Source organism: Cavia porcellus, unplaced genomic scaffold (assembly GCF_034190915.1).
Source record: "Cavia porcellus strain 051 isolate PalLab524CR breed Dunkin Hartley unplaced genomic scaffold, mCavPor4.1 scaffold_49, whole genome shotgun sequence".
Taxonomy (NCBI): Eukaryota; Metazoa; Chordata; class Mammalia; order Rodentia; family Caviidae; genus Cavia; species Cavia porcellus.
In genome coordinates, this window is record NW_026947532.1 from 5316134 (window position 1) to 5340884 (window position 24751).

Consider the following 24751-nt stretch of genomic DNA (forward strand, 5'->3'; position numbering starts at 1 on the left):
CTGGGCATTTCAAATCTTCCTGAAATAACTCCCGCTGGACCCTGCTGCAGGAGGGGAGCCCTGGGAGATTCTTGCCAGCACCCCGCCTCAGGGGCCTCTCATGCCTTCCCCATGCCCACCTGTCACCTCCTGAGGGTTCCTCCTGGTTGTTCCTCACCCCCTGCACCTCTGTTCTTTTTCAGCCTGAATGCCCTCGGAACCGCTGCCTGAGACATCTCCAGTGCTGGCCCTCAGAAAGTACTTTCTCCATCCCCTTCCTGCCTGTCCCAACCTGGGCGCCCAGCCTGAGTTTTTCCTGTTGGGCAGTCTCACCCTCTCCCGTGGGTCTGTCACTCTTCCATGGGGAGGGTGGGCCCACCCCATTCTGGCCATTCACAGATATGTCCCCATGCCCCAGTCATTGGTGCCCTCCCAAGGCACAGTGATGGGAGGGTCTGAGAGCAGAGGGTACCATGGCCCGCTCCTGCCAAGACTCCATCAGCCCCACAAGGACTCTAGGGAAAGAGGCTCTAGCTGTAGGGCCGGCCTGTAGGTGGTACCTACTCTCCCCCAAAGCTCCTGGGGCTGTCACTGAGCACAGGAAAGTGCTGCTCCCACCTGGCACGAGGAGTGCCAGAGGGGCAGGGGGCATGACCTAAGGGGCACCATGAGGCTTCAGCAGAGCCTGAACAGGGACAGGGCTTCCCCCAAGGGGTGACAGGATCTGGGTGCAGGGCCAAACTGCTCAGTGGGGAGGAACGGAGAGGAGGTGGTATGGGCGAGTCCCTGGAGCCCACCCCCAGCTGCCCGCAGGGCATCACAGCAGCCCCACCACGTGCCCCACAGAGCCCTTCAGCCTCACTTCTATTCCCCAGCCTTTCCCCCGACTCCCAGCACCAATCCCATTTGGTCTACTGCTCCGGCCTCCCCCTGCAGCCCTACTGCTGATGGCCGCTCCCACCCCCAGGTGCCTATCCAGGTCTGGCACCTGCAGCTGGCCTTGAAGCTTCTGCCCTGGCTTCCCAGCCCTGCCCACATCCCTCCTGATCATGGTCCACACCAATGGTGCCTGCTACATGGCAGGCGCTGCTGGGCACCAAGTGTGGGACGCCTGTTCCAGGCTCCTGGGACTCCTTTTGGATTGAGGGTTACGGTGGTGCAAAGGGCACTAGATGTGTCCATTCTAAGGCACTCAGAAGTCCCAGGGGGCCAACTCCAGCCTCCGAAGCCTGGCTCCCCAGGATGCCCTGGTCTGTGCCCCTGCAGCACGCACCAGGCTAGTGCTCATCGGGCTGGTCTTCACAGGGAGGCAGGTGGCCAGGCTGTGGGCCCCCCAGGGGAAGAGGTGGGTTGGCTGTGGAGCAGAGCAGCACCCTGGCTGGCTCCCTCTGGTGCGATTCTCCCCTCCTCCTAGCTCCAGGTGCCCCTAAATGCCTTTCACATGACTGGAGCTTCACGCTTATTGGATTCAAGAACAGCTTTTCTCCTGGCTCCAGAGCTGCAAGGCTTTGCTGTTTTCCTCCCAGTCCTGGGCGCTGTCCTCCTCGAAGGGCCGCTGCCTCCTCGGAGAGCAGCGAGATCAGGACCCGCACACAGCATATGCACACGCACGCTCCGACGGGCTGCCTCCCGTTCCCCACTCTGCCCTTTAGGCCTCCTTGGGATCCTCTGAGGTCCCCAGGGTGACATCAGAGCTGCAGGACTGGGGGTGCTTCCCCCTCTCAGCATCCCCTTCACCCTTCTCACCACAGCGAACTGGCGAGCAGGGCCTCTCCTGTGGTCACAGGGTGGAAGGCTGCCCTCTGCCCGCCATGGCTCACGCCCCATCTCCTGCCCACCTCCTCACTATGCCCGTCGGAACAAGCCCAGCTGGGAACCCCACTACCGAATCCACTGCACCGGGCCGGCCATCTGGGGTTGCACAGGTGGGAGCTGTTACCCACCTGTCCTGCTCTTGCTCCCCTTCTGTGCCGCCCTCAGCCAGGGCACCTCCCGAGGGTCCTGAGGGTCGTCCTTCTCAGCACAGACCATGCAGTCCCCACAGTGACCTAGCCCCACCTCCTTCACAGCCAACCCTGGGCTGTCCCACCCAGAAGACAGACACGTAAAAGCACAGAGTCACCTCCCTGCCAATGGGCCTTGGGCTGCACACACCAGGCTCCTGTTCTTGGTTGCTCCTATGGCTCAAACTCCTCCCTGTGCCCCCACACAGCACCACTTCCACCCAACTCAGGGCCTCCAACACCCCACGCTCAGCCCTGCAGCAACCAGGCTCCCACCTGCCTCCCCCAAGCACGAAACTGAGCCTCAGCTCCTGACTCTTCCTGGCAAGCTGTGCTCCACAGCCCTGGCTTCTTCAGGGTCCTTCTGACCTCTGCCCCAGCACCCTCCACCTGGCAGCATGCCCACCCTCAGAACGCTCGGGGGCACAGACTCCCGCTGACCTACACCTCCTTCAGCTGGCACTCTCCTCCAGGAAAACCAGCCCAACTGGAGCACCTGGTGCCCCACACACTGTGGCCTGAGGGGAGGGGACAGAATGGGGACAAAGTGAGGCAGAGATGAAACAAAAGCTCCACAGGAAAAAATGGGTCTCACACACATGACAGGTGCAAAACAGAGGCTTTAATCCAAACAGCAACAAAGGAGGGAGGGGAGCAAGGCCCGGGAGGACCAGGAGTCAGGAGGGCGAGGGTGTGGCCCCAGGAGGAGGCTTCATCAGCCTCTGGGGAATCCACGCCTGGGACTCATGGTCCTGTCCCAATCTCTGCCCAGACCGTGACCCACCCAGGGTTTCACCCCTGGGCCGTGGTTCTTAGCATGCCCACTCCATAGGCTCTGTAGACCCAGACCAGGCAGGGAACAGAGCGGGAGGACATGGGTAGACACCGGCCAGCACTCCACGCTGTGTCTCTCAGCTGGGCCCACCATACAGAGCCACCCCTCACCCCATCCTGCCACAGAGGTGGAAGGACAAGGAAGCACTGGCCACGCTGGCACCCACCCACTGGGGAGCAGAGTGGGCTGAGCACCCCGGGAAGGTCACAGCAGTAAAGGGGTGGCAGAAGCAGCCAGGCTTGGAAGAATCAGCCCCAAGCACCTCCCTGAGTCTCTGCTGCCTCTCCCTGCTGGAAAGTTCTGGAAGCTTCACGCAATCCACTGAGCCCTCCCAGAAGCCCAGCACCTACCGTAAGGGTATCTGCCACAGCTGGGTGACCTCTGGGGAGGGAGAAATGTGGCTATGGCTAAGCCAAGGGCCAGAAAACACACAGGCCAAGCTGAGCTTTGGGCCAGGGGCAGCCTCAAGTTGCAGCTCGAACTGTTGGGCAGTTCCCAGCAGACACCCAGACCCCACCCCAGGGCTGCAAAGGACAGAACTCCAAGCCTTGAAATGCCCAGGGAAAGCGGGGAGAAAGTGATGAGAACAGCAAGGTGCTACTCCCCAGACCCCAGGTCCCCAAGCTGGGCTGCAGGAGAGGGGAGGAGAGGGCGACCGGGAACAAGAATGGGGTCCCAGTCCCTCCCTTCTCACGCGGCCACCACAGAGATCAGCACACTGGCCACACTTTGGTCGCTTCTCCCAACCTGAGTCCTTCAGTCCTAAGCGCCGTACCTTCCTCAAGCCCCCTTAGCACCCCACCCTGGCAAACAGCCTCTCATCAAACAAAAGAACCTGGGCGGGGGCGGAGCAGGGCACAGGGACCCAGCCTGGGTGGCTCTGCACCTCGGGCCTCCTAGCTGGAGGTGACAGGGTGGATGGGCAGCAGGCTCCCGAACTTGAAGTGCTGGATCACAGGGAACTTCTCCAGGCACTGTGGAGGAAGGCAGGGTGGACAGTAAGTGGGAGCCCAAAACAAAGCCACTGGCCAGACCACAGGTGCCTGGTCACAACAGTCCTGGGCCTTCCGCAAAGGGGGACCGATCCTCCGACTCCCTCCTCACCCCTCTTCCCACCCAATAGCCCCCCTGCAGCACACAGCTGGGGTGGGGAGATCTAGCCCCACAGCCTGGAAGCCAAGCCCAGGTGACAGGCAGCCAAGTGACATCACTTGGCCCAGGTGGAAGTGGACACAAGAGGTAAGAAGGACCTTTCCCATCCTGGGCACCCTTGGCTTTGCCCCCGCTCTGGCCTGGTGGCAAGGGGACACTGGAATGCAAGCCTGAGCAGGGCCAGGGCCCTTCTCCTGTCCACTGGGATCTGACACTTCATGACAAGACAGCAGGAGCCCCGGGGAGGCAGGGACAGCAGTAAGGCTGGGCTGGCCAAGGCCTACCTGGGAGTGGGCCCAGGCCCAGAACTGCCCCTCCCTCTCCTGCCTGTGGCCCTCAACACCCCACACTAGTCTGGGCTCCTCCCACACCTTCCAGCTACTGGGGTATAACAAGCTGCCCGCCTCACCCTAACCTAAGGGGGATAGGGGTGCTGTGCCCCACTTCCCTCACCTTGGGAAGCAACTGCAGAACCAAGCAGTGAGGGCCCAAGAGTGTGCACAGGGCCCAGGTGGTCAGCAAGGCCTGAGGCGCAGGGGAAGTAGGGAGCAGCAGATCCAGGCCAGAGGCGAGGTAGCTGCCAGGGTGCTGATATCAACGGGAAGTGGTGGGAGTTTGCAAAGGGCCCCCCAGGGCCCTGGATTCCAGAAAGGGTCAGAAGTCAGCCTGCCTCCAGCTCCCACTGGAGAAGCTACGAAGGGCAGGGGCGCAGAGGTTTCTCCACTCTGCTCTTGGGACCCCAAGAGGCCAGGCTGGGCTGAGGCAGAGAAAGTCCGCAGTTCCGGGGCAGGAAGCGCCTGCAGCCCACGGCCTGTGGTCTCTCTTCAGCCCCTCGTAGCCTTTCAGGACTAGGGCCCTGCACAGCAGGCCTATAGGACAGGCAGAGCCCGCCACACAGGACCCCTGAAGGTGCCTGGCTCTTCACCTCAGAAGACCAGGTCAGAGCCGGTGTGGTGCCCACTCTGTAACCCCAGCACTGTGGGCGGCTGAGACAGGAGGACGATAAGTTTGAGCTCAGCCTGGACAACTCAGCAAGACCCTATCTCAAAATAAAGAGTTAAAAGGGCCAGGGCTGCCGCTCATGTTGGAAGGCTCTGGTCCCACCCAGTAATGCAGGAAAACAGACCAATAAATACAAATGAAAGCTAGGTTGGCATGTTGGACACACAAGGTGTCCCCTCCCGTCCGCCTGGTCCTGCTGGTCCCCTCTGGACATCGAGACTGGGGGCTTGAAAGGTCCTCCCTATAGACTAAGAACCAGCCAGAGAAGAATGACCTTCCTGGGGCCTCTTGGGGTGGCACACACAGCCCCTGGACTTTTGGGGACCAGAGACCAAGGGCTTCCTGCTTGGACCCCAGCGGTATAACCCAGGCGCTCCCGCCGTGCCCGGCACAGCAGCCTGGCTTACTCAGCACCAGGGCAGGAAGCTCCCACCGCCCATGCACACCAGGCCTGGGGTCCTGTTTTCAGGAAGGGCGCTCGCCGAATTCCTGCAGTTTCCAGCTGCAGCGGCTTGCAGTCAGCACCTGAAGAGGTGGTTATCACGGTGACTGATGACTGTCTGGTTCTGTGTGCCGCACTGGGCCTCGCCCTCCACTAAGAGGCACCTCCTGGCCTTGTGCATTTTCCTGATAGGTCTTGCTGAGTTGCCCAGAAAGGCTGCAGGCTTGCCAGCAGCCTCCTTCCTGGGCTTCCTGATCTTATTCTCCCCTCCCTCAGCTACTGTTCTGTAGCCCCTTTGCCTCTGGAAAGGGGATGGGGTCAAGGAGCCATGGACCCCTCCCTTGCTGAGACAGCCCCCAGCAGTGGGACTGCCCCGCAGGGTGGCTGTGTGCCACCGGCAGTGCCAGTGTGGGACCAGCAGGGGAGGTCTGTCAGCAGGACCAGACAGAGGGCAGTGACCTAGGTTCTCAGGACAGGGAAAGCTGGGCGGGGCAGGGGCAGGGGCAGGAAGGAGCCCAGGCAGCCCCAGAAAGGGAGGCTCAGATTAGAGAGGTATGTGGGCTGGAACCTAAACACAGGATGTGAGGTCCAGAGGAAGGGACTGAGGGGGAGGGGCGGAGGAAGAGGGCCAGGCGGTCAGCACGGCAAAAGTTCCAGCACCGTTAACCCCTTCAGGGCAGGCACGGAGGGAGCCGGGTCCCTGAAGCCTCACTCCCTTCTGCTGCCTTTCCTCTGGTGCTGCAGGTTGGAGCAGCACCCCCGAGGAGAAGGAAGGAGGCAGGCCAGGAAAGGCAGCCACAGGCAGAGACAACCTGAGGACAGAAACACCCGGAGGTGCCTTGCGGATGTGTGGCTCCGTTTCAGGTGACGGGGGCACTGCACATGCAGGTCCTTCTTGGCCAAGGACATGCCTGAGATGTGACTAGGGAAATGTCTGTCCCCTCCTTTTGCAGGAGGGCAGAAGACGCCAGGCAGGGGAAGGGCAGCCACCTCCCAGCAGGGGATGCTCAGGGACCAGTCTCTGGAGACACCAGCAGCGGTCAGAAATACCAGCTCTGGCCTCCCCCAGGCCTCTACCTGCCTGCAGCCACACAAAACAGCTGGACAGCGGAATTTAGGAGGATGCCCCCAGGAGGCCTCTCCACTCCCAGAATGCCCTGCTTTCTGTTTCCTTGGCAGACTTAGGGCTGCTGAGCACCAAAGAGCCTTTGGCAATTGTGTCACCGGACCCAACTGGACCAGGTGGGAAGAGAGGTGCCTGCGCCCAGGAGCAGGGCCCTGCTCAGCTCCTGCACGGATGAGGGCAGGACTTTTCTAGCCCCCTCCATGTGAGAGTCAGAGGCCACAGCAGAGCAGGGACCACAGCTCCCAAGCACCACACACACCTGTCAGCCCAACTCACCTCGGCCTTGTACATGCGGATGAGGCCCTGGTTCACCTTGGCCCAGGAGGGGACTGCGCTGATGTTCCATAGCTGATTGGAGTGCTCTGCGAATGGTCCGGTCTTCATCTGGACAAGAGGGCCACAGCCAGGATGGGCTCTGCTTCCCCGAGGCAGGTGCTGCCTGTCTGCCCCCCACCCTCTCTCTCTCACACACACATGCAAGTCACACACAAGGCGCAGCCAGAGTATGCGCCATGTGGCCTACACACACAAGTGCACAAGCCCCAGAGATGGGAGTGTTTGAGCCTTAAGTTAACAAAGCAAACAAATATAACCTCCCTTATCTACCACCAGGATTTCTTCTCTCACACCCAAATGAGGGACCCAATTCCCACCACCACCAAATCTAGCAGCCACGGGTACCGAGGCGTGGTGCTGCACACCCAGAATGCCAGCACTTGGGAAGCAGAGGGTTCGTCATGAGTTCAGGGCCAGCCTGGGCTATTAAGTGAGCTCAAGGTCAGTCTCAACTGCATAGTGAGGCTCTGCCCGCCTCCCCCAAGCCCTCTCCCCAGGTCTCCCTGGTCCTCCAGCTCCAACTGCAGAAAACCTACAGCAGGCCTGGCCTGCACCAACCAGGCAGAGTTAGCAGGGCAGAGGAAGAGGCTGGGAGGGTGCCGTGTCCTGGGCATGGCAGGTGGCAGAGGGGAACAGAGGGGCCAACATGAGGCAGGGTACTCGCAGGAATAACGCCTGTTTATCTAGAAGACCAGCCTGCCCCAGCCTACGAGGCCAGGGGTGACACCACGGCAGATGCAGTACAGGCCGTCCCGGTTCCTGCTCTTGCCCAAGAGCCCGGGCCTCTAGGAAGGAAGAGAATGCTGTGCAGCAAGCCTGCTGCGGTTCCCATGACATCAGAAACCACAGTGCCTGCCTGGGGAGAGAAGGGGCTGCTCAAGCTCTTAGCAAGGAGGTTCACAGCGCCCTCCTGGCCCAGCCAGGCCCAGCTGGGCCCACAGCAGCCTCGGCACCTGGGCCTCAGGCACAGAAAGATGGAAAAGCAAAGAGGCCAAGTCTGGCAAGGAGAGACTTGGACCTGGAGTGGGTGGAAGGTTCTAGAAGCTGTGCATGTAGGCCTGGGAGGAGGGGAGTCTGTTCCAGGGAGAGGAAAGATCATAGTTCTGTCTCACAATGGGGCACAGCTGCAGCAGCTGCCTGTCAACCCCCCCCCCCAGGCCCTGTACTGTCCAGTAAAGGCCACACTGGCTAAACTTTTCAGACTACAGAGCCTGTCTCAGCTCCAGGGTACTGCAGCAAGGACACATGTCGCCAGGCAGACTCAAGGCACGCCCCCCAAGGTCTTCCATGGACAGCTCCCTGCGCCCTCTCCCCAGCCCCTCCCTCCCTGCCCCCCTGCTGCTCCGCCAACTCCCTCGGGGCTGGGGGGCCTGACCTAACCCAGCTCCATCCCTGTCTAGCACAGCTTCAGGGCTGCTCAGCAGAGGCAGCCCAGGCTCCGCCTCCTGAACTAGCCTTGCCTGTGGGTCTCAGATGCTCCCCCAGAAGCCTCTCTGGCTGAGCCAGAGCAAGGCCATGCTGGGGAGCCCCAGAAAGGCAAAGCCCCACAGGCCGCAGCACTGCAGGCCTCCTAGGTCCTTCACGTGGAGATTGCAAATTGGGAAAGGAAAACGGGAAGGGAAATAGGAGTCGGGAGCTAGGAGACCAAAAAACCTCCAAAAAAACAAACACCGAGAAAGAGCTCCTTCTGGCCACAAAGAGAGGCGAGCGCACAGTAGGCTGAGGCTGAGGCCCGCAGCGACCCCAGGGGAATCGTGAGTCAGAGCAGCCACACTGAGCAGGAAATTACTCACAGGGCTGCGCTCCCGCCTCCCCACTCCCCAGAGAACCGGCCTTTGTAAATGGTTCCTCTGTCAGGAGCGGGGGAGGGGCGCGTGGGGAGCTCTGCGCAGCCTTCCTGTCAGCTCCTTCCCTTCCAGCTGAAACCCGATCCCTCCCTTCCCAAAACTCCAAATTTAGAAGCCAGACTGAAACTGAAATTCTTTCCTGCCTGCCCTGTTCTTAAAGGCGCCAGGGCTGCATTTCCTGAAGAGGCAGAAGCTCTGCAGGGTGGGGGCCCCTCATGCAGGATGCCCAGGACTACAAGGGCTGCAGTGGGAAGGCAGGCAGGGGAGCTGGTGTCCCTCCCAAGTCCGGGTGTTTCCTTTCATCTTCCAGCTGCACCGAGCCTCAGGATCCCGGGCCTAGGGACATAACACCGCGGCCTCCGAGCCAAGCTACTGAAGCCCCCGGGTCTGGTGCGGAAGGCCAGGCTACTGGCTCAGGGTGCCACCGCCACCCACCTGGGGAAGGACACAACATGTCCAGGGCCTGCTCCCAGGCCAGTAGGGAGAAAGGGGCCCTCGGAGAGCAGCCTCCAGGGCAGCCTCCCTGGTCCCCACGCTAACACCGTGCCTGAGCCCCCAGGCCCAAAGTGAAACCCAGACTGCCGAGAAGGTGCAGACCAGCCAAAGCCTGTGCGCCCTAGGCGCGACAGCCAGCCGGGGCTGGACCTACCTGCAGTGAGCCTTCAGCGCCACCTAGCGGCTCTAGGCCTGACTCCTGCGGAGGACAGGGTCTCAAAGGTGATCGAGCGCCTTTGGGTTTTCCCAGCAGCCTGACCAACCAACTGGGAGCACAGTTTCAATTGCGGAGCGTGGCCTGGCCTGTCCCCTTACTAAATCACACAGGGACCCCTGGGCCTGAGCAGTTGCTGGGGGAGCCCGACCAGTTCAGTCACGGGGCCTCAGGCAGCGAGCTCAGTGTGGACTCTGCCCTGCGCAGAGCCCCCAGCCCGCTCCCCCTCATCCAGCAGGTTCCCCAGATCCCCTCTCCACCAGAGAGCAGTGTATGACTGGTGTTCAGTGAAGCCGCCAGGCCGCCTGAGTCCTCACGACCTTGGGCCTGCGACTCTGCTGAAGACAGCAGATCTTGTGAAGGAAGCGGCAGCCGCCAGTCCCAGCTCCATCTGCTGACTTGGAAAAACCGTGCCATTCCCCTCTGGCCTCTAGAGTTTGGCAGAAGCCTGAGCCGAATACTGACCGGGAGGAGCAAGGAGCCGATGCTGCTAAGCAGGCTTCTGCCCTTGGGTGCTGAGAAGCAGCAGTCAGGAAAGTAGCCCAGGAAGGCTGGGGAGGCTCTGGTCCCTGGGCAGGGTGCCCTTTGCAAATGTGCCGCCTCTACCGGGTGGGGTGGGGGGAGTCCTGGTGACCCCAGAAGCAAGGCCCTGGGAGCTGGGGGTCCCTCAGTTGCCTAGCAGATGTCTTTAAATTCAGACCCTGGCTTTTGTCCCTCGATTCTGACTCAGGAAGCTGGCACTAACCAAATCCCCGGGAAATTTTGATGAACGCGCCAAGTCTCAGCCCCTCGGCAGCGTCCATGCAGACAAGGACATCCTGGCTAGCCAAGGCTTCCAGAAAGCCCCGCAGGGCGTAGCCCCCACCCCCAGCCCCACCCTGCCCCGCCCTCACCTCCGTGATGAATAAGATGCACTCCAGGAACATGAAGTCCTTGTGGTTCTCACCCACAGCCTTCTCATCCACAAAGTGCCTGGGCTCCAGGTATGGGTGGTCTGGGGAAGCAGAGGACTCTGGGCTTCAGAACCCGGCCCTTGCAGCACCTAGACACCTCCCAGGGGCCACAGCCTTAGGCAGTGTCCCTGACCCTCGACCTCAGAGGACTAACACAGGACCTGTGCGCGGTCATCAGCATGCGCTGGTTCTGGCCATGATGGTGCACACGCACTGTGGTAACCCCATAACATTGCCTTGGAGTGCTGGGGTGCGCCTCGGCCTGAACACTCAGTGGGCACCTGCCCTGCATTCAGCACCCAGCACTGAGAGAGGAGCTCATGAAGCTGGAGTACCCCTGTGCCTCTAGCGCAGTACTACAGCGCCCTGGTGGGGCTACTCCCCAGAGCCGGCTGGCGGCAAGGCTGCAGTGCTCAGAGCTGCACAAAGCACGAGGCGGGGAGGGGTTGCAGCTCAGCAGCACAGCACCTGCCTGGCAAGCACGAGGCCATTAGTTGGATTCCCAGTACCAACAACAAAGAAAACCATAGAGGCTAGTGAGCCCAACAGTAAGGACACGAAACAACTACATTACTAGCTAACGTGTTTACTGTACTGTCTCTTCCACCATCCAGGGAATATGCTTCTTTAAGAAACTGTCCTCGGCTGGGGATTTAGCTCAGTGGCATAAGCGCCTGCCTTGCAAGTACGCAGTCATGAGTTCGATCCCCGGTACTGATAAAAAAAAAAAAGAAACCGCTGTCACACTATGGTGAGATGACAAACAGTCCAGGACGCCAGTGCATGTGCCCAGTCCTTGCTGTCAGGAGCCACATCTGCACTCGGCCTTCCCTGAGCTGTATGAGCCGAGACAACCTAGGAGGTCAGCCTCTGAGGACAGGAACATCAAGGAGCATGTAACAGTGATGTGGACAGTTGGGAGCACACCGCTTACGGCCTGCTGAAGTCCCCTGGCGGGGAGGTGGGGCAGCCTAGGGATTGAGGTCATCTACCTGGGCCGCAAACACAGGGCTAGTGTGGAGCAGGTTTCTGATAGGCAGCTCATCCCACATCAAGAGAGATGACCACGGGCTTGCCCTGGCGGCCTGTGTGGCTGAGCACCCGGAGAAGGGCTGTAGGGGCTGGGGTGTCACTGAGCAGGTATGAGCGCACAGGAAGCAGGTCAGGCCCCAGCACTCGGCAGCAGCTCCCTGATGGCTGCCTGCACATGGTTCCGTAACAACAGTGGATCAAAGAGCCCCTCGTTTTCCACATGCAACCCTGTGTCTGCTGCCAGGGGCAGGCACACTGTGCCCCACTGCAAAATGCACCACGCAGAATGAGCCGCTTCCTGTCACCTCCAAGGCTGCTGCCGCCTCCACCACCCCAGGCCCCGCCCCCCGCCCCTGTCCTGGCTGCTTCATAGGAGAAGGTTGACAGCAAGCAGCCCCCAACAACAGCCACTCTAAGGCCTGTGGTCCAAGCCATCCCTGTCTGTCGGGGCAGGAAGGGGAGGCACAGGGTGTGGAGGGTGACCCCCAGTACCTATCAGCTGTGAACTGCCCCAGATGAATGGCAGGAACTGGAAGTCGTCCAGGCCCCACACACCCTGGCTGCCAGCAGGCTCCATCCGGTAGGTCTTCTGGAGCTTCCGCATGACCTCCAGGTACCTGCGCAGGGCGGGGAGAAAGGGCGGGGCCAGAGTGAGAGGTGGCCTCCCTCTGCCCACACATAGGCCAGCAGGCGCTGTCTCCCAAGGGGTGCCCATTGCGGAGAGAGCTCAGTGGGGATGCTGCAAACATCAGGGCACACACACACCTGGACTTCCACCCAGGCAAAGAGATGAACCCCGACTTGGACCCAGACTCAGAAAGAGCCTTCTCATGGTTACAGGGCTCAGCAGGAGCCCCACTTCCCTAACCTCAGAGTCCCAGGAGAGCAGCTCCTCAGTCTGTCCTGCTGCATCCCCACATGACCAAAGGCCACGTGTTTGAGTCACTTGCAGGCTATCACACACACACCATACCTGTGACCCCAACATGGGCTGCACATGCTAAGAACAGTGGCTCTGCACATCCGGGGCTGCCCAGTGCACGGGGTGCCAGTTAGACATCACCTGTCTGGGTGAACCTCTCTGGGCCCTGGTTTCCCCTCTACTTCTTAGGGGTAAGGGGAGGATGGAGCACTGAGAAGGAGGTTCCTGGACCCACCCTCCCCCGCTTTCCAGGGAATAGGAGGTGAAGCTGATGGGAGAAGTGGCCTTGGTACCCACCCACAGCCAGGCTTGGCCAGGACAGGATGAAAGCCACAAATCGAGCAGGAGACCCCTCTGTCCCTCCTGTCCCACCCTGACCAGGAGGAGGAAGAGGAAGGCAGAGACCCTTGGCCCCTGCTCACCGGTTGAACACCTTGAAGACAATGGCTATTTGGTCATCCACCCGCAGTACTCCGATCTTGCAGAGGCAGCAGAGGAAAGCAGCGAAGGCTGCCTCATGCCCTGGGAAAGAAGGGCTGAAGTTGACAGTCTCGGAGAAGACTGGGGCTGCTCTCCATCTCCCTAGGACGAGGAGGGAGGCCAGCAAGGAGAGAACTGGGCCTTGCCCCTGTCCATGGCGGCCCAGGCCCTCAAAGCTACCTGTGCTGTAATTCCACTGCCAGAGGCCTGACTGCTGATGCCCAAACAGGCTGAAGACACTCAGTTACCCCACCCGGGTTACTGGGCACCTACAAGGTGGGCAGGCACCATCCCTGTCAGCCACCAGGGGAAGCTGACTGTCCAGCAGGGAAGCCAGACAGTACCTGGTCACTGCTGCCATCTGAGCTCTGAAACCCAAGCCGGGTCACTGATGAAGGGAGAATATGCGGAGCCTTTACCAGGGGCCCACGGGGCCTTTCCTCCAAGTCTAGTCAGCCTTAGACAACAGACCCAAAGAGCTCACAGCAGCAAGGAAGGGACAGCAGAGACCAGGGGCACAGGCTAGGGGGAACCCCCAAGGCAGCGTGCCTACTTCTCAACGATAGCAGAAGCCGCTGTCCTGAGCTATAGCACATGGGCAGTGAGGGACCACTAGAGACCAGGGGGTGCCTGCAGAGCCCACCTTTACCAGCATGCCAGCAGGGTGCGCGTCAGCCCCCCAGGACCCAGCCAGAGTCACAGCAGCAGTCACTCACACCCACTGTGGTGCCCTCCCTGCCATGGCACCCAGCTGGCCCCAAAGGCTGTGTGTGGGGGGAGTGTGCGTGTGCGTGCATGTGTGCGTGCGTGCGTGCGTGCGTGCGTGCGTGTGTGTGTGTGTGTGTGTGTGTGTGTGTGTATGTATAGCGTGCAAACTTGCTCGATCAGAGGGAAAAGCAAGTGGCCCCAGGAGCGGGGGGGGGCAGATGCGTGCAGAGCCGCCAGTGGCTGTGGTACCTGTGCCGTAGTCAATGCGCGTGGAGTTGCCCACAGACTCCCTCAGGTAAACAGCCACTTCGGGCACAGCTGCTGCCAGATGGGTGGGGACTACCGTGGCCACCAAGTTTTCTGCTTCCTGATAACACGAGAGACATAAAGTAGTGGCAGCAGATTCGGCCATACTCGGAAGGGTGGGGCAGCACTGCGCCAAGGGCCACAAGGGTGGCTTGTGCTCTTACACAACAGGAAGACCCTCCTGGGTGGTGTGGCACCTGCCAGCTTCCTCCCCTCGGGGAATCCATGGTCACCATCTCCCTCCACACCCCCAGGGCAGCAAGACCCTGCCCCATACTTCCAGCAGTAGGGTTTCATCTGCAGGGGAAGGGGGGCCCAAGCAAAAAACCTGTACAAGTCAAGTGCTCCCCGGAGCCACATCCCCACCCCTAGTCCTTTTCAGGCTTTTAAAAATGTTTTTTAAACTCTGAGACAGGGCCTTACTAAACCGTCCGTCTGGCCTTGACTTGTGATCCTCCTGCCTCAGCCTCCCAAGTCGCTAAGGTCACAGGTGTGCACTGCCACATCCAGCCAAGTGGCATTCTTCATAATAAACAAAATAATTGTTCTGCAGTGATGACATGAACACGCTGTGGCACACTCCTACCATGGAACACTACACAGGAAGGAAAGAGCCACCATTACGTCTGACAACACACATGAACCTCACAGAGGTAACCTCAAGCAAAAGAAGCCAGGCGTTGATACGAAGTTCAAAAGCAGCCCAAAGAATCAGTGTATTGGACAGAAATCAGGGGAGGCCAATGGGGAGGACACTGCTGTGAGACGGAACATGCTGTTGCCTGATATGGATGACGGGAAAAACGTGACAATCCACCCAACTGGGAAACCAGGACTCAGCAGCATCCCTCGAAGCTAGATCTTAGCACAAGTCTTGGGCAAAAATAAGAGCTTGAGGGCCTGCAGCACCCGGCTGGGTCAGCACCCGCTGGGATCCAGCTGCCATGCTCTGCTCCCCCAGCTCAGCAGTCGACCCCAGCAGAGGAGTCTCCTGGACAGCTGGTGGCCAACTGGACCCCCAGGCCCACCCTGCCAGGCAGACTACTCCCATTCTGGGCACGAGCCCAGAGCCCAAACTGTCTGCTCCGAACAGGTAACATCTTCAGTGACTAAAAAGAAGAACACACTGCCAGGGGTGGGGTTGCACCCCTGTGATTCCCCACACTTAGGAGGCTGAGGCAGGAGGACTGCTTCAAGATCAAGGCCAACCCAAACTACACAGTGAGACACAGTCTCAAAAACAAACAAACCAACAACAACAAAAGAGGAAGACTGCTGTAGGAAGAAGTCCTGCTTGGCCCCTGCCTCTCCTGCCCACACTGCCCAGCGCTCCAGGCTCCTTCTCCCTTCTGGCACAGGGGCAGGGCTGGCAAAGCTGCCTGGGGAAGTGCCCGGATCCTTAAATGACGAGCCTAGGGCTGCGCCAGCTCTTTCCCAGGGCCCTGCAGGTGGAACATCTCACAAGCTCCCACGAGGTGTGGACGGCACGAAAGGGCCCAGACTGCTGTTGGGACTTCCCACCAGAGCCCACGCTGTGTTTCTGCCAAAGCATGTACTTTATTTTTGCTTTTACTTCTTTTGTTCTGCCCCAGCTTGTTCTGCAGAGCCGATTCCTCCCTTACCACTCACCCTTCACTTTTCAAATAAACTTTTGGCACCGTTTCTGTCCTGTCTCATCCCATTCTGTGCTCCCGGAATCCTTTCTGATGGGCGAGTCATTTCTAAGGGCACACCCTGTGAGGCTCCGCACGGCGCTGTGCAGGCGGACGCGCGCAATCCCCTCTACCACCAGGGGGCAGCGTGGAGCTCCTCTTCGGCAGAGCCGGCCCGAGGGTTCCCGCCCCCACAGCTGCACCGCGCCCGCCCGACACCCTGGGCTGTGCAGGTGTCTCTCGGGGAGCTTCCGATGGGCCCATCTGCTGCTAATGTAATGACTTAATAAGCAGCCTTGTAGCTGGGGGCATAATTCAGAGGTGGAGCACTTGTTTAGCCTCTGAGATGCCTGGGTCCCATCCTCAGTGCCACCAAAAAATAAAATACAATAAAATAAAAATTCAAGATTCCTGCAAGAGGTTGTGTAACTACGAGGGCAGTTTGCAGAAGAGAGCTAGGACAAGGGTGAGCGTGTGGGGATCCAGGTAGATGGACCGAGACTAAGACCACTCTGTGATCCTGTGCCCTGGCCCAGCCCCGAGACAGCGGCCTCACCTCATTCAGCCTGGCGTACCAGGTCCTGAAGGCCTTGTTCCCGAAGCGTGAGGGCTGGTCCACCGGGGGGATCTCATCAATCCACCGGTCCAGGGTGTTGAGAAGAGCAACCAGTTTCTCAATGGCCTATGGGGTGAGAAAGGCCCAAGCCAGTGACCAGGGGGTCCCGAGCCGCAGAGGGGCTCAACCACTGCCAGGTGGTGACGGCGGGTGCCCTGTGCTCCCCTGGCCCCTCTGCCCACTGTCCTGAGTGGGAAGGCATTTGCTTCCCTATTTTTTTTTTTTTTTCTTTTGAGACAGGGTCTTGCTACGTAGTCCAGGCCAGCACTAAACTTGCTATGCAGCTCTGGCTGGCCTTAAACTCTCAGTCCTCCTGCCTCAGCCTCCCAAGTGCTGGGATTACAAGTGAGCACCACCGTGCCTGACCAACACTATCCACATTTTAACAGTTTTATCCCTTTTGTGGGGGTGTATGGAGATGGGACCCCGACAGCACTGAGCTATGTTCTCAACTTTTCATACATATACATATTTTTTATTTTATTTTGCAGCAGGGTTTTGCTTAAACTTGCAACCCTCCGTCCCCGCCCCGACCCCCAGCAGCTGGAACTGCCTGTGCTGGCACAGCCTGCTGTCTTGTATTCATGCCCTGTTTTCTGTTATTTGGCAGGGTGCATGGTTCAGATCTAAACCATCCCCACAACTTCAGAGATGGGGCTCCTGGAAAGTGATTAGATCGTGGGGAGCTGTGCTCACCCGCAGTGACTGCACAGCTGAGGGCTGTTGGGAGGCAGGGCCTGGTCAGAAGCAGGGCAGGGGTGAGCTGGAAGGGACTCCTGCCCTCTGCAGCTGCAGTGGGAGTCGCTCTCCTCTGCCGTAGAGCCAGCCAACCGTGGGCTCGACCTCCTGACACCGTGGCCCAGGACAAATCTCCCCTGTGAGGTCGAAGCATTTTGTGTCCGATCTCAGCACTCAGAAAGCGGACTGATCCTCACGCTGAGGATCTGGAAGGCAGATGGGCGGCCAGAGGCTGAAGCCTCCATTCCCACCGCCAGCGAGAGGATGCACTGTACTTTCCAACGCCCAGAGCTGCCCTCGGCTGTGGCCCCCAGCAGCCTGACCCTCCCTGGGCATCACCAAGTCACAGAATCTCCCGAGGGTCTTATGGGACTGATGCTGGGACACCAGTTTAGAGAACTCCTCACTGTCCAACATCTGGGTGACTTCCAGCCACGTCGCCACCACGGACATCACGCATCCAGCAGGCAACTGCAGGGCAGTGCTGGGCAGGCTGGCAGGGGCCAAGAGCCCAGCTTGCTCTGCTTTTCCCAGAGAAAATGGGGAAGCCCAGGCCGACTCAGCACTGCCACTGCAGGACACAGCCCTCATGAGAGAAGGCACCGGATGTGCACCCGGGACCCTGGCTAACGGCAGCACTCACACCACAGCTGCAGAGCAGCTCTCGGCTCCTGGGCTGCCAGGAGCCGGACATGAGGGAAGACAGAGGTCAACTTTTGTGTTCATTTATAAACATTTCACTAGCGTTCTCCAGGAATGTGGTTACTGCTTTTGTTTTGTTTGTGTGGTACTGGGAATTGAAACCAGGGTCTGAACATTGAGGTAGGTCCCCAGGCCGTTTTTTTGAGACAGGTTTCAATAACTCACTAAGTTGCCCAGGCTGGGCTCAAACTTCTTCCTGCCTCAGCCTCCCAAATGCTGGGATTATAGGTACACACCACTGCCAAAGATGTCCTCTTTTTTAATTTCAAAAGTGACATAAAAACATCAGTTAGGGCTGGGAGTGCAGGGCAGTGGTAGTCTGCATGCTCAAGCCCCTGGGCCCACCCCCAGTACTGCAAAGCAAAACAAAAAAACTAGTTAGCAGAAATGCAGCCTAAACTGTGTGTTTGCGCTGACCCCATTATAAACACCTGTGCACTCCCAGAGGCAGACAGGAGAGCCCCACACGAGCTCGGGCAGCCCACGCCTGCACCCACCTCAGAGACTGTGTACTCCACGCTCAGCTTCTTCCCCTTCACGCCTTCATTGAGGGTGAGGACGAATCCCATGTAGTCAGCGTACGCCTACCAAAGAGGGGGACACAGGGCAGAGAGACAGGTGAGACCCCACCCACCCCCTGGCTCCCAACCCGGAGCTGCAGGAAACAGGTGAGGACAAAACCTCGAGCCCCCGACACCCAGTGGTAATCCAGCAACCATAGTGACCCAACCTCCAGCCAGTCTACTGAGCCCTCCCAACGGATGGCTGGGGCAGCTTTTACGCGACAACCCACAAGGAAGGCACTGCTGTTGTCCCCACTCTACACCCACAGAGACCAAGATGCAGGGGGAGAAGCGATTTGCCTGAGCCCTCCTAGATGTGGAGCTAGGAGCCAGCCAGCTTCATCCTGAAGCCAAGGCCTGACTATTCCCGCCACAACACACCACCAGGAGGTTAAGGCCTCCAACAAAGACCCAGGAACATGGCCAGGGTCCCTCCCCCAGTTCCAGGGTATCTGGCTGCTGTGCAGATGCCCAAGAAGGATCTGCTGCCTGCCTACAGCCAGGCCCACCCAGCCCCTGGTTCCAGCAAGACCCTTTCCTCCTGACTGGGGTACAGGGTACCTGGCACAGGGAGCAGAAGGCACCGAGGTGCAGACCCCTGGGAACCCAGTGGGACGGACAAGGGATCCCTGTCTGCCATTGTTTCTCCTTCACCTCATTCCCTCCTGCTTTCTTCCTTCCTCCTCATCCAAACCTGAATTAGCCCTGAGATGCAGCATGGTTTCTAGAACAGTGCTACCCCAGGCTCCTCCAGCAGACCGAGGGGTCCACCTGGGCATCTCCCCAGCCCACTGGAAGTATCATTCAGAGCATGCTGGGGATGCAAGAGCCAGGGGCAGGCTGGGGTTCAGGTAAACAAGAGTTTCGGCTCCCAGAGGGTGTCTAACCACACCTCGAGATGAGCTCGATAGCCGTGGCTGGGGAAAGGGGCACTGCTCTCACGTGCTGGGGCAGATCCTGGGGAGACGTCCCCCGGCACAGGACACGGAAGCTGGGGAGTGCCTGAGCTCAGTGCAAGCATAGCAGACACCTGGGGAGAACCCGCCATGTATTCAGGGTCCTACGCCTGCCAGCCAGTTTGTCCACCCATCCGTCTGTCTGTCTGACACACTCCACCCAGCTGACTAGACCAGGCCTAGGACCTGAATATAGCTGGACCCAAAGCCTGCCCTGAGCATTTAAAATGCTTCTGTTCAGGCTGCCTCTTTCTGCAGCACGCACACAGGCTGGGAGCCACAGCTACGATCTCCTGCCACCATCTGGGCTGAGCAGCAGGAACCTGGTCTGGTCTGTCGCCCCCTGTGCTCAGCCTAGTGCTAGCTACATGGTTATGACCCTAGGTGCCTCCTTGCCCTTCAGAACACTGGGCTTTCTACCATGGCCAAGGACCGTGCCCACTCATTGCTCGGACACTCATGTTCAGCCAGAGCCACAATACCCAAGGGCAGGGTTCAGAGAACCAGGGTAGGTTTTCCGGACTGAACAGAGCCCTAGCCCAGATGCCCTGCTGACAGCATGCCTCTATAGAGGGCCGTCCCAAGATGGCACAGCCACCGGCCCCATCCTTCTTCTTTCTGACTTCCGACAGCCTCAGGTGCCAGAAAAACACTGTGTGAATGTGCAGGCCCTCGGCCCGGGTCTGAGCTGCAGTGCAGAGCCCCACACCTGCGAACGCTTCCATTTGCCCATGTCCGGAACCGTGTGGATCTCCTTCTTTGGAATGATGAAGTTCTGGGTGGCTGGAGGGGTCTCCTCTGAAGACTCTTGAAAAACAAAACGGGAAGGCAGGTAGAGGATAGGACCCTTTCCAGCCCACCCCTTCCCTGCAGCACTCCTGTGCTGATGCGTTTGTGACTTACTGCAGACACTTGCGTCATGGGAGCTGGCACACACACCGTGGTGTCTTCGCCCTTCCTCACTGTCCCTTCCCAAACTCTCCTGCCTCCACCCCTAGATCTGTTTCCTATAGCAAAGGGTCTTCCTCTCTCTTAAACCAACAGTCCAACACCTAAGCCCTTGCAGGACCAGCCTTGTCCTCCAGGGTGGCGTGGTGCTCACCAGCCAGGCCCCAGCACCTCCTGCCTTGTTGCTGTGCGAGGAATAAAGAGCAAGTCACTGCAGTGTCTTCCACAACCATGCACCCGCCTCCTGCCCACCAACCTGACGCCGCTGTCAGGAGGAACAAGACACACACTGTCCCCAGGAGCAGTGACCTCCTGATGGAGCGAAACAAGTGAGGTGCACGTAGCCTCCTGTCCAAACCAGATGCACCTAAAATCACCTGATGCTGACTTAGGAGGGAAAACGGGAGGTGTCAGGCGTACTGGTGGCAGCGCTACTCGTAAGACCTGAGCTCCACCCTGAACAAAAACTGCATGTAGGACCCACTGGGCCAACAGCTCTTCTTACAGAATCCACCTGCAGAGTACACACAGAAACGCGTGGGATGCTCACTGTGTGGAAAAAAATGAGAAGTCAAACAGCAATCGATAGGTGACAGATAAATAATACAGCCATATGACTGCATTCTTCACAGTTCCTGAAAGGAAGAAAATCTACTGCATGGACACAGGAGAGACAGCCCAGATACTCAAAGGAAGAAAATAATGGCACTGTGTCATATGTAGTGTCTCGTTTCTGGCAAAATAGCAGTAGGCTACTATAAGCCACACACGCACATGTAGCGTGCACACCAGAAAATGCACTGGTTTAATCAGCCAGGTTTGGGTCTGGGGATTTAGCTCAATGGCATAAGCACCTGCCTTGCAAGCAGGCGGTCGTGAGTTTGATCCCTGGTACCGATAAAAATGAAAAAGACAAAAAACAAAACAAAAAACCCATAATCAGCGAGGTTGAGCATGCTCATCTCTAAGCAGGGCTGGGGTTGGACGGAGCCCAGGCATCTCAGGCTGACCCCAAACTTGCAATCCTCCTGTCTCAGCCTTTGAAGTAGCTGGGATTTCAGGAATGCACCACTGCACCTGGCAAGACTTCATTGTCTAAGGCACCTATTACTTTTAAGAACAAGCATGCCATGCTTTTATGAGAGGGCACAACTTTCCATGGAGTTTCTATATCTCCAGAAGTTGAAGGAAAAGGAACAGTCAACACAGCTCCACATACTCACATGCAGGCCGACTGCACACCAAAGCGGGGATATCGCGCCGCACCACAGAACTGTGGGCCAGCAGGAGACATAAGCCTCATTCCTCATCCATAATTTCAAACTCCAGAAAGTGCCAATACCCAAAGAAGCCTTTAAACAAACATCATAAACTCATCTAGAATCAAACCTGAAATGACAGGAGGACACTGAAGGGCTTCATATAAACCACTCAGTAAAATCACTTGCTTGATTGGCTGAAATAATTTCTTGATGATGGGGTGATATTTTCCAAAATATGAGCAACTCTGGATTCTAAAACACACCTATCCACCAGGGATTGTATCAGGGAGTTTGTGGGCCTCTATCCACAATTACTCACTTACTTAGTAAGCACGTTTTTTCTTGCTATGTAGTTCATGCTGGCCTCCATTCAAGGTGATCCTCCTGCCTCAGCCTCCCCAGTACTGGGAATACAGGTGTGCACCACCATGCCTGGCCAGAATTTCCTTTAAAAATGTAAATTCTCAGCCAAGCATGATGGCACATGCCTATAATCTTGGCACTGGAGAGGCTGAGGAAGAAGAACCACCGTCAGGGAGAGCCAGCTTGGGCTATTATAATGAACTCAATGCTGGCATTAACTGCACAGCAAGACCTTGTCTCCAAAAATCAAAAATTCTTAGTTCTCTAGAAGCATGAAGGATGCAACATCACATAAATTCACCCGACACTGCCTTCCTCCCAAAACCTGGCTGACATCAGCTGCATGGAGTAGAAGTGACAGGGACCCAGGAAGGTTCTGGAACCTGGACATTTGGTGGTGACAGCCTGCCTGGAAGGGTCTGAGGACAGGAAAAGTGCAAGAGACCAGGAAACCTAAGGAGAAGGACAACACTCACTCAAAAGTCAAACCAGGGCCCCAAAAGAGATGGAAGCCCTTTTCCTTCTTCCGTGCAAGCCTGTTCCCAAGCCCATAACCAAGGACCCTACTATTAGTAAATTGCAACTTCAGTAAGATGCTAAATAATAAGCTTTGCATGCCAGGCTGATAACCCAACCATACATATGGTTTTATGGGGAAATCTGTTCCACATTCCAAATAACCAATCTGTAAAATGGTCCCTGGGAACATTGACGGCCCTCCAGACACTGCACGGGCAAGAGAGCTTCTGGGCCAAGGTAAAACAACAACGACAACAAAACACTGCTGAAACATACACAGACTGCCAGAATACACAGCCCTAAGTAAACGAAAACAACAACAACAAAATTTATGTAGCGCAGGCTAGCCTTGAACTCACTATGTAGCCCAGGCTGGCCTCAAACTCACAGGGATCTCCTGCCTCAGCCTCCCACATGCTGGGATCACACCCGGACCAAAAAAGGTTTTAAAGATAGGACTGAGAGAAATGAGGTCACACTTGGTCTCTGCAGCTTTGTATCTATCTGTCTCTGAAAAGAAGATTCCCCCTAACCTCCCGGGTAAGGCAACAATATCCAGAACTGTAAAGCTGTTCCTAAAATACAATGAAACCCAAGAGTATCCTGGATTATTATTTACCATTGGAAAACAGGAGTCCATGTCCAACCTGTACAAGGCCAGGAAGAACAATCGGTGTCCAGTGACTACCCACTGGTCCCATGACATGTCCCATGTAGTGTGTCTTCTGCTTGAACACACGCTACAACGCCACAAGGCAAGTGCCTTCATTTTAAAAGACTACAGCTGAGTGTGGTGGCTTACCCCTAACACCCAGCACTGGGAAGCTGAGGTGGGTGGATCATGGAGGGCTGGAGGCCAGCCTAGGCGACATAACAAAACCCTCTCTCAAAAAACCAAATAAATAAATAAGAAAGAAAGACAGGAAGGCAGGTGGACTGAGGCTCACAGAGCCAAAATCCAAAGTTTTGACCACCGCACTGTCTAACTAGAACTTCTTTCCATTGATCCAAAACGTCCTTTCAAGCGTCACAGCCGCCTCTGTGGACACCATGGATCTCTGCAGGAGCCACAGGGAACCCTCTCGCTGTCAGCACCCAGGTTTCCCAGTCATGTCCAGAGGCACGCACAATCGCAGCTAAGTGTGGCTGCTCTGTATCTCCTTTTTTTTTTTAAAGTTTATTTTTATTTTATTTATTTGTTTTATTTTTTGTCTTTTTCGTTTTTATCGGTACCAGGGGTTGAACTCATGACTGCCTGCTTGCAAGGCAGGCGCTTATGCCACTGAGCTAAATCCCCAGCCCCTGCTCTGTATCTCCTAATGTCACTGCCAGAACTCACAAGGCGCTCGCGCAGAGGTTCTGTACAAACCAGAACACACGTGTGCTTTCCAGCTCCCCAACAGACCAAACCCCCAGCTTCACTCGTCAGTTTAGGGGAGGGGAGTATAGTAGGGACACCTCTTCTGATTTTCAAAATTTCTCCCTCCTGAGAGGCAGCACAGAAGAAATACCAAATGCTTTCAAAACATTAGCTATGTTTGGCCAACCTATCTGCTCCTGTTAGAATTTTCAGTTATTTATGTCCAGTTCTCCTCAGTTCAAAGGAGGTCAGTAAGCAGAGTCTTCTCCAAGAAAGGGATCTGTGTACGATCCTTCCCTGTTATCTCCCTTCCCAGTTATCTGAACCCAACTAAAATGAGGTCACGGTGTAAACAAAAGTTACAGACGGGGACGCCACACACTCATCTCCTTGCAAAACCAGCCTCTTTAAATTAATGGTTCAGACACCAAGGGCAGTTTCTCCCCATAAACTCTCTCAGCCACTGAAACCACAGAGTCTGGCTTCCGAGAGGGACAGGACAAGGAGGTGGGCAGAGGTGTGGAGGAGGGTGAAACAGGGCAAGGCAGACCCAGGCCTATCCCAGCAAGGTCCAATAAAAAAGGCAGCGCCTGAATCCCTTTCGCCCTCATGGCTGGCAACTGTCCCACCGGAGCAGGAGCTTCATCGAATCACGCGCTGTCAAAATAAGGGAGAGGTTCCCCTCTGTTATCCCTACCTGGGATTCGGGCACCCCGAGGTCTCCAAGTCCTGGCTGCACTCCCCGACTCCCCCTGGGCAGCCTCGGGGCACGCCCTTCCCCCATCTCCCCAGCTCCACTTCCTTGAGGCCCTGCAACTCTTGTTCCCCCTGGAGCCCATCAGCCTTTGTCCCCCACCCAGTGGCTCCATCTCGGGACCCGAGGCCCCAGTGCAAACCCCACACGCCCCTTCCTCGCCCCAGCCCTGACCTCGGCCCCGGTCCCACCCGCTCTACCTGGGGGCGGCTGCGGCTCGCTCTCAGCCATCTTCTGCCGCCAGCAGCCCGCCCGGATCCTCACGGGCTCCGCTCAACTTCGCAGCAGCACCTTCCCTCGACACGGTTCCCGCCACGAATTCCGAGCTTGCGGAAGAGAAATGAGTACCGGCCCGGCTACCATCAAAAAGCGAAAATTGAAGTGAGCCCAGCAAAGACCGCCGCCATGCTGGTGCGGGGCAGGCTGGGAGCTTTCTGGCTAACGGCCGGACAGCGGCGCATGCGCCCTTGGCAGCGGCGGCCATAT

The 24751-nt window shown here is 57.7% G+C and overlaps 1 protein-coding gene across 4 annotated transcripts; it reads right to left on the minus strand.

Annotated features, from left to right (window-relative positions):
• Positions 1–2584: 2584 nt before the first annotated feature.
• On the minus strand, positions 2585–24726 carry Ptpa (protein phosphatase 2 phosphatase activator). Of its 4 annotated transcripts, XM_063244178.1 has the most exons (11): positions 24466–24723; positions 24062–24168; positions 19769–19866; positions 18038–18124; positions 16041–16166; positions 13776–13893; positions 12761–12860; positions 11909–12033; positions 10325–10425; positions 6816–6923; positions 2585–3791 (listed from the first exon to the last, which is right to left on the minus strand). In XM_063244178.1, exons 2-11 carry the CDS (start codon positions 24120–24122, stop codon positions 3714–3716), a joined length of 1002 nt encoding a protein of 333 aa, XP_063100248.1. In that variant the 5' UTR covers positions 24123–24168; positions 24466–24723; the 3' UTR covers positions 2585–3713. The 4 variants fall into 4 exon arrangements, with proteins under 4 accessions (XP_063100248.1, XP_063100247.1, XP_003470638.1 ...); XM_063244177.1 differs by lacking the exon at positions 10325–10425 and having other exon boundaries at positions 24466–24726; XM_003470590.5 differs by lacking the exon at positions 24062–24168.
• Between the last annotated feature and the right edge of the window lie 25 nt (positions 24727–24751).